Source organism: Xiphophorus maculatus, chromosome 1 (assembly GCF_002775205.1).
Source record: "Xiphophorus maculatus strain JP 163 A chromosome 1, X_maculatus-5.0-male, whole genome shotgun sequence".
NCBI lineage: Eukaryota > Metazoa > Chordata > Actinopteri > Cyprinodontiformes > Poeciliidae > Xiphophorus > Xiphophorus maculatus.
Window position 1 is genome coordinate 4,790,582 of NC_036443.1, and position 8,739 is coordinate 4,799,320.

The window sequence follows — 8,739 nt, forward strand, 5'->3', positions numbered from 1 at the left end:
CATGTTATCCAGCCAGCCTCCTCTTTGGATTTTCACCAGTAGGGTAATAGTGATGTGTCGGTCGCTAACGATCCGGCTGTAAGAGCCGGCTCTTTGAAGTGAACGATTGGAACCGGCTCCACAATGGGAGCCATTTTAGGATCCTATTTGGGAGCCGGGTTTTTTTCTACAGTATATCGCTGTCTCTCCGCCTCCCGGTCGTTGTGCTTGTGCTCTGCAAGTGCCAGAGCCGATAGCTTTTCCCCACATCGTTTTTTTTTGTCCTGCGGTGCCTCGCTGTCTCTCTGCCCCCTTCTCCCTCTCCTTGCGCGTTTTGCTCTTCTGTCAGTGCTAGAGCGGAGAGTTTTTTTTCCCTCGGTCGGTCCACTGCCCTCATGTCAAGCGTGTGCTCCACACATCTGACCAATCACACATAACACTGAATATTATTTGATATTTGTATTGTGGCACCTTTTCTGTTATGAAGCTGCTTTGATACTTTTTCGTATTGTGGTGGGTGTTTGTATTTAGATTTAACTGTTTAATTTATTTTAAGTTATTTTTGTGGAAGTGGTGCTATTTTGTGATAATTTAATTGGTTATAATAAAAGGTTTATTTATAAAGCATTGTTATGCGGCATTTTTACTCATAAGTGCTTAACAATGTCAGTAATGAAACCAAATATTATAAAATTAGGTTTAAGCTATTAATTAATTAATAATGTCAAGAATATATATGGGGAGCCGTTTGGGAGCCGAAAGAGCCGGCTCTCCACAGTAAGAAGAGCCATTAGAGCCGCATCTCGAAAAGGAGCCGAAAATCCCATCACTGTAGGGTAATCCACAGCAGCTGGGAGCAACGAGCAGAAACGAAACTTAGGGAGGTCAGTTAAAACGTTGCATGAAGTTTGGGTGGGGCTCTTCGAGGAAAGGAATTGCTTTCTGAACTCACAGATACACAGAGAGAAGCACAGGTCAGACAGAAGCATGGCGTCTTCTTCCTCCTTCTCAGAAGATCTGACATGTTCGGTCTGTTTAGGTATCTTCACTGATCCAGTAAGTGTCTTCTGTGGACACTCTTTCTGCAGGGAATGCATCACACTTTCTCTGAAATCACTGGATCAGTGCCCACAGTGTCGGGCGACTGTTCCTACAGACAGGATGGATTTCACAACTAATCACATCTTAAAAAGTCTTGCTGAAAAAGCAAAGGAGAAGGAATCTGGAAAAGACACTAAGGTAAGGTTTTGACTTTAATACATACTACATTCACAAAACATAGAACGTGACTGTTTATTAGAGGCTAGAAGTCAGTTGTTGACATATTTTATTGCTTTGACTCCAAAGGCTGCTGTGGGGTTTTGCCCGGAACACGACGAGAAGCTGAAGTTGTTCTGCGTCACTGATCAGCAGCTAACTTGTATTATATGCAGAGACTGTGAAAGACATGAAGGACACAAGTTTAAGCCAATCAAAGAAGCTGCTGCATCAGTCAGAAAGGAGGTAGAGACTCTGGTGGAAAAGGAATCCTCTGACTTCAGTGCCATAGAACGTCTGGCCGAGTCACAGAACAAAGAAATAAGAAAATCCAAAGAGAAGTCTCAGAGGCTGAGGATCCAGATTAGCAGCCAGTTTCAGGAGATGCAGCAGTTTTTAAAAAGGAGAGAAGATGAAATTCTGAATGAGCTGACAGAGAAGGAGAATGATGAGCTTGAGAAGATGAGGGAGAGCTTAAACGTTGTTGAAAAAGCTTTAACTGAAGGCAGAGAGGTTTGGGAACAGATGAAATCTGTTCTGGAGATTACAGATCCTGAGAGTTTCCTAAAGAGCTGGCAAGAGAGCAAAATGACACCAAAACCCAACCAGCAAGGATCAAATCTCCAAGTGGTGACCTCTTCTCTCTCACTGGGTCACTATGAGAGCCACCTGCAGTGGTTTGTGTGGAAGGAGATGCTACAGATGATCCAGCCTCAAGCAGAAAGGCTTTTATTTAACAGCCAAAAGCCACCTGATTGGTCCAAATGGTCTGGTATTTCTAATAACTGGAATCCAATGCAAAGAATGAAATATAATTTTCCAACATGTACTTGTCATTCTAACTATGTCAGTTTACTATCACAGTGGCAGGAATACTACAGACTTCAAACTACTTATACGACTAGTGTAAACCAGATCTCACCAGGACCACATTATTGGGAGATAGATGTTGATAACAAGAACTGTTGGACAGTTCAGATACTGAAACATTCCCTGACATGCAAAGATAACAAATACACCACCACTCATAAAAAAGCTAAGAAAGAAGTGAAGTTTGCAAGCAAACCTAAAACAATCGGCTTTTATTTGAACGGCAACTCTCAGGAGCTCCACTTCTTTGATGCAGACACCATGCAGCATGTTTTTTGTTTATTAAACAGTGAGTAATCTCTGCTAAAACTCATATTTGATTACAAGCTTTGCCAAAAAGGAAGAACCAACTGGTTAATAGGTTGAGGGTTACATTTTCATATAGGAACAGGCTGGTCAATTCTGTGCCTAACATGAATTCATCTGTTGAAAAGTGAATTTTCATCTGTTTAGTTTTTCCTCATTTATCAAAGTTATTTCTGTCTGTTTGATCTGAAATATTTCTCTGACAAATCAAATACTGAAAAATTCTCTTAGTGGACAAACTGCTGCAAGCAGAAACATAATTTTGTGGATGTTGTGATTTACAATGTTTTCTTTTTTTACTTATTTTTTTTCATCTTTGTTGTTTTAATAGCTGAATTAAAAAACATGTTCTATCTTATATCTGAGAAGATCTTCAATCTTCTCAGATCTTGATTTTTGTTGAACTGAAGCAAAGCTTGTCATTTTTCATGCCTAGTCTATGTTACAATGCTTACAAAATATTGACTTAAAAATGATTTGGGTTATAATTTTACACTTGCCTTTAACTTTAAGAATGAATGTGTCTGAATTGAAATGTTATGACATGTACAATGTAATTCTTGTTTGCTGTTTTAATAATGTAAATGTAAAACAATTGGGTGATATGAATAAATAAGAAGGGAGAAATGGTATGTCTTTATCATGAAATCTTTTACCCTCTTAGAAACTGTCTTAAGTCATTTAATATTTCACATCTGATATACCCATATATACTGCATAACGTGAAAAAGAACAATTTGAATCATTAATTTATGAAATGGTCAACTTCATGCTAGAAAAAGAATTTAATTTAAAGCAGTGCTTTAATCATTTTTTTCCAACCCTGATCATTGTTTATTTTTTTTAAATAATTTTGTTGAAGCATGTTTGAAAAGCAATGTCTGACTTTCATTTGTACATTTTCATAGAATTGTTATCCATTATTACCTTTGTCAGATTCAAGTTATTTCTGTGACCATTGTGGGTTTTCTTTCATTAGCCGAGGAGAACCAACAATTCCACGTGAGTATATCCCCGATTATAGACTTTAGCCTGAATGAAAATGCACTGGATTATTCCAGTATGTTCAAAAAAAGATTTAGGATGTCCTGAGCAAAAGATTTCAGGAGTAACAAAATTACAAATATGTTTTATTAATAGCAAACCATGCATCTCTACAGACCCTGAGTGATCCATGTTGTGCTTGGCATGCTTTTCATCTCCACCCCTGTATCTGCAGGCCATGCCACATGGCATGATTCCAACACTCTTGCTTTATCACCACACTGGGTGTGGCGCTTTCAGGAACACGAACCAACAGAAGAATCCTCTGCCAGGCAGAACAGGTTCAGAGGAAAGCAGCAGCCATGGCGTCTGTTTCGTACTCGGAGGAACTGACTTGTTCTGTCTGTCTGACCATCTTCACCGATCCAGTCAACCTTCCCTGTGGACACTCCTTCTGCAGGCAGTGCATTTCAGAGGTGCTGGTCACACAGCAGCACTGTCCACATTGTGGGGCAGCTGTAGCACTGGAGGCAGCAAGCCTCCCAACAAGCCTCGTTCTGAAGAGCCTGGCTGAGAAAGCCAAGGCGAAGCCGGACGAAGGGAAACGTCTGACAGCAGAGGTATGGAGTTATGTTTATGTGTGGAATCGTCTTCTAAAGCTAAACTGGTGAACTCTGATATATTTAATTTAAATAGCCTGTCCCACTCTCCATTTCATGACTTAAGTTTTTATACAGCTGGATGACAACATGGACAGGTTGCAAAAAAAAAACATTAGCTGTACGTCACAAAACTGAACTATATAATGGTAGATGAATCACCTTTTCTTTTTTTTTTAACATAATTTCTAAAAGACACTTGATTATTACACAATATAGAACAAAATGATAATTGTTACACAGACTTGTTCAAATAAAGAAAAGTAATTGGAAAATCTCCATATATGTACCCTTTAATTGTCTAGTCAATAAAATAACTGAGCAACAACTTTTGGTTCTTATCTTTGTCTGTGAACATGGACTGGTCGGGGTTTGTGTACAGATGGGAGCCAGAGATTACCCAGCATGCACTTCAGCTTACAGGGGAAAAAAAATAGTTAATGACGTAAAAACTAATCTTTGACAAAAACAGAAACACAAAAAGAGGTGAAAAACACTTCATGAGCGTGTTTTAAAAAGGAAATGGCGGTGAAGATGCTCAATAATAAGAGCCTAATGTTATTGAAAATGAAACTGGGACTGAAAAAGTAAAATGTGTATGAATAATCATTCCTTAAAAAATGTGTTTGTATGAGAATAATTTCTTTTAAAGATGCATAGAGAATAAAAAAAGACAGGGTGTATCCAAATTAAAAGTTTTTTTTCTTCTGTACATTCAGATGTAACTTTTTAAGTATAAAATATTAATGTTCAATTTTGAGTTTAAAAAACCTTTAATGGGAATAATTTGAGTCATAAAGCAAATAATGAACATTAAATGTGAAATCCTGGCCAATGTCCAAATATCAAAGGATTCAGGCAGCCAGAGTGAATAACTTACTACTCATAAGACAAGCAGCATGTAAAATAATAACAGAAATTAAGTAAACCTTAAGTGTAGTGAACTTTAAATGTCATATTATTTATATGAAATTAATATTAATAATTGACAATTAAACCAGGTTTGTTCAGGTTTAATTGTTGATCTCATGCTGGTTTAGAAGTTGGTATAACTGACATGTAAGTGAAAGAAGAAGTTTATATACATTAAAAAATGCATATAAGTTTTTCTTGCATTATATTTTATATTATTTCAAATTATAAACATTATTTCTGTTCTCCAAATGCAAGTTAAATGAGAGAAATACATTTTATGTATTTATTGTTCACTTGTGTCATAAGTTCAGACATTTAAGCACAATAAACATGAGGGGAAAAACCAGGTGATGTCATAACTTGGTGAGCTGCTAACTGGATAATTCATCATGTTTTAGTGCAATCAAGCCACATCAGTTAGTGGATTTGATGATGTGTTTAAATGTTGTTTCAAATAACGTGGCTTTAAGGCCACTGAGAATGGAAAAAATCTCCCAAAAAGAAACAAAATCCCAGATAGTAAATCTAAAGAATTGTACATAAAACCCGGGGAACCAAACAAAACAACAAAGAGAAAACTGAAACCTAAAAAGATTTTCAGCTAATAATTCCACTAGGATTAATCAATAACTAAATTAATCACACCTCTGATTGAAATATGTTTGCCAGGTCAGTATTTTGAGGGATGTAAACATTTAATTAATCAGGTGGAGGAAACCTGATTATGGTATTAACATAACAGTACCAGCAGGAGCCAATTATATGTAAGAAAATATGAATCAATCTGTTTATTTTCACAAATCTAGTCTGTAACCAAATACAGGCTAGATTTGTGAGATCAGAGTATTAAGGCCAGGCTGGGAAGATTTAAAAAATAGAATTATGAGAAATATTAAAACTGTATTCTCAAATATTCTGACTTAACATATTATTATGATTTCATTCTTGTTTTATTTACATTATTCTTGTAATTGCCTTCACAAAAACACCTAATACTATGACTTTATTCTCAACATATTATGACTTTATTTGATATTATTTTCTTAGTATGGCCCTAATACTCCATTGTACTAAACAACATTTTATTGTTTATTTAGTATCTAGATTTTCCTCTGAAGCCATTAAGGACTGACCGTGTGATGGACGGCAGACCTGACCAGGGTGTAACTCTAATCCTGCATAGGCTCATAATAATATTCTGATATTAATAATATGTTCTCCCTCCACTTATGCTTGTTATTGAAAATACAATACAACCAATCAAACACTCAAATGTCGCAATGTGTGTCTTCCAGGTGGATGGACTCTGTCCTGAACATGAGGAGAAGCTGAAGTTATTCTGCATCACAGACCAGCAGCTAGTTTGCATCATCTGCAGAGATGGCGAGGAGCATGAAGGTCACCAGTTCAAACCAGTTAAAGAAGCTGCTGCGTCGCTCAGAAAACAGCTGGAGATGTTTGAACAATGCACTGCCGACGATATTCATGCTGTAGAACGTCTCGCTGACGCACAAAAGGACGAAATGTTTAAAACCAGAGAGAGATCTCAGCGGCTGTTGGCTCGGATCAGCAAGCAGTTTGAGGAGATGCATCAGTTTCTGAGGAGGAGAGAAAATGAGATAAAGAGCGAGCTGAAGCACAAGGAGGAAGACAACGTTGAGAAAATGAGAGAGACTTTCCAAGCTACAGCCGTGGCTTTGTCTGAGAGCAGAGAGCTGAAGGAAAAAGTCTCCACGGTTCTGAAAATCACAGAATCGGAGAGCTTCTTAAAGAGCTGGACAGAGGGGAAGAGCAAGGGGGCGCTAGAGCATGTGTTCAGGCCCAGAGTGAATGAACTCCAAGTGGTGGAGTCTTCTCTCTCACTGGGGCCGTATGAGAGCCACCTGCAGTTCTTCATGTGGAAGGAGATGCTTCAGGTGATCCAGCCCTGGGCAGCACTGCTGACGCTGAAACGCGACAGTGAGGATGTGGTCGTGTCTGATGATGGGAGAAGTTTGTTCTGTAAACCCAAAACACCTCAAGTCTTTGGATACTCCAAATCACAATCTACATATTTTGACACTGTTATTGAGAGGCAATATTTGCATCATCTGTCTGCCTTTGGAGCTTCACCCAGTTTTCCATTTCATGGATCTAGTTACTACAGCCAAAACCCTTCTGAAGCCTTCCTTGGCTTCAGCGCTTGTGGTGCTGAAGCCACAGTAGACCTACAAAGTGCATCCAGTGTCCGTGAGTTCAGAGCCGGGCAGCATTACTGGGAAATTGAGGTTGGCAGCAGAAACTATTGGGAACTGGGGGTAATGCGTAATCTCCTGAAATATGATGGAGTAAAATATGCCATATGTGGCCCAAATGTCACCACAGATCTAGAGTTTGGAAACAGACCCAGAAAGATTGGGGTTTACTTTAACTGCTCTTCTAAAGAGCTCTCCTTCTATGACGCAGACACCATGACACACATCCACTCTGTGAGCGCTGTCGGTGTGACCACACCAGTGTCCGCACAGATTAACATCCAACACAAGGAGCCGGATCATAGTCCTGTCACTGTCTGCTGGTACTGAGCAGCACTGCAGTTCAGCAGAAATCACTGGAAGTTGAGCTGAAAAGTACAGAACTGGATCAAATATGACTTAGACTTATACAAACTTTGTTTATTTTGAAATATTCTCATATTGGTAGTAGGAGTGTTTGAGATCTGCTTGTAAAAAAATATTTCCCCACAGCCATGCATTCTTGTCTCAACAGATGAGTAACGTACAGACAGGCTGTTGTAAATAATAATGCAATAGAAAATATGTCAGATGTATTTGATTCTTACTGAGATTTGGAGAGAGAGAAAATCTAAGATGATTGTCGTCACAATCTGAGAGTCAGTTGAAATGGTTTTTATTTATTTCATCTTCCATGCAGCGTTTGATGGTTAACAACCGACAAGAAATAAATCATCTGAGCTTCAGGCGACATTTATTATCTGTTAATGAAAAAGTTATATTGAATTGTGAATCTTTCTGGATTATATATTTTTTGCATGAAGGTTTTATAAGCAGCATGAAGTTATTTTCTACTCATGATTATTGCTAGAAACTTTTTTTTCCCCCCCACTTGCCTTAAACTTTTTTGAGATTAGAAAAGTAAAATAGATTACTAAAGTGTCTGTTTTTATTGAAGTCATGATGTAATTCTACCAAAATGCTTTTAAAAATACAGTTTGAAACACAGAATAGAAATAAAAGATTTGATGTACATTTTTTAAAACTTGAGATTTTGTCTCACTGGGATATTGAGTTTGACTAGATGTATTTATCTTGATGTCTAAACACCATCATCATTTGACATTGAGACAAACATAATGTCTTAGAAGAACATGTTTGAACTTTCTCTGAACATGTTCTGTGTCTTCTTTGTATACAAATGAATAAATTTGCTCACATATTATCACATTTGGTCTGCTTTGTTTTCTTTTCCTAAAACTCACTACTGAAAAAAATGTTCTACTGTTTTTACTTTATCAACATGTGGTTTCACTAATGTTTCTTGTCTTTGGTATGATTGGACTCTGGTGTTGGTATTTGGTTTTATGCTTGTTTTGTTGAAAGAATGCCTCCTGCTTATACTCTGTGTTCACAACTCGTGTTTTTAAAACTCAAAAATAACTCAAATTATCAAGATATATTTAATAATCCCATAAAAAAAAAAAACCCTGTGACTGCAATTTTTCCAAATTCTCATTTGGTGTTTCAACAATTTAACAAAGACAACACAGTCA

The 8,739-nt window shown here is 37.5% G+C and overlaps 2 protein-coding genes across 2 annotated transcripts; both read left to right on the plus strand.

Moving 5' to 3' along the window:
• Positions 1 to 834: 834 nt before the first annotated feature.
• Positions 835 to 3,044, plus strand: LOC102233564 (nuclear factor 7, ovary-like). The gene is made up of 2 exons (XM_023338376.1): positions 835 to 1,218; positions 1,327 to 3,044. The coding sequence occupies exons 1-2, from the start codon at positions 967 to 969 to the stop codon at positions 2,401 to 2,403; spliced, it is 1,329 nt and encodes a 442-aa protein (XP_023194144.1). The 5' UTR covers positions 835 to 966; the 3' UTR covers positions 2,404 to 3,044.
• Positions 3,045 to 3,323: 279 nt separating this feature from the next.
• LOC111609517 (E3 ubiquitin-protein ligase TRIM39-like) lies at positions 3,324 to 8,413 on the plus strand. The gene is made up of 2 exons (XM_023338354.1): positions 3,324 to 4,016; positions 6,266 to 8,413. The coding sequence occupies exons 1-2, from the start codon at positions 3,759 to 3,761 to the stop codon at positions 7,532 to 7,534; spliced, it is 1,527 nt and encodes a 508-aa protein (XP_023194122.1). The 5' UTR covers positions 3,324 to 3,758; the 3' UTR covers positions 7,535 to 8,413.
• Positions 8,414 to 8,739: the final 326 nt, after the last annotated feature.

Excerpts from the sequence above, each read along its gene's own strand:
- LOC111609517 (XM_023338354.1), top strand. The coding sequence starts at position 3,759 with ATGGCGTCTGTTTCGTACTCGGAGGAACTGACTTGTTCTGTCTGTCTG. Across the intron at positions 4,017-6,265 it reads GGAAACGTCTGACAGCAGAG|GTGGATGGACTCTGTCCTGA; the intron begins GTATGGAGTTAT and ends TGTGTCTTCCAG.
- LOC102233564 (XM_023338376.1), top strand. The coding sequence starts at position 967 with ATGGCGTCTTCTTCCTCCTTCTCAGAAGATCTGACATGTTCGGTCTGT. Across the intron at positions 1,219-1,326 it reads AATCTGGAAAAGACACTAAG|GCTGCTGTGGGGTTTTGCCC; the intron begins GTAAGGTTTTGA and ends TTGACTCCAAAG.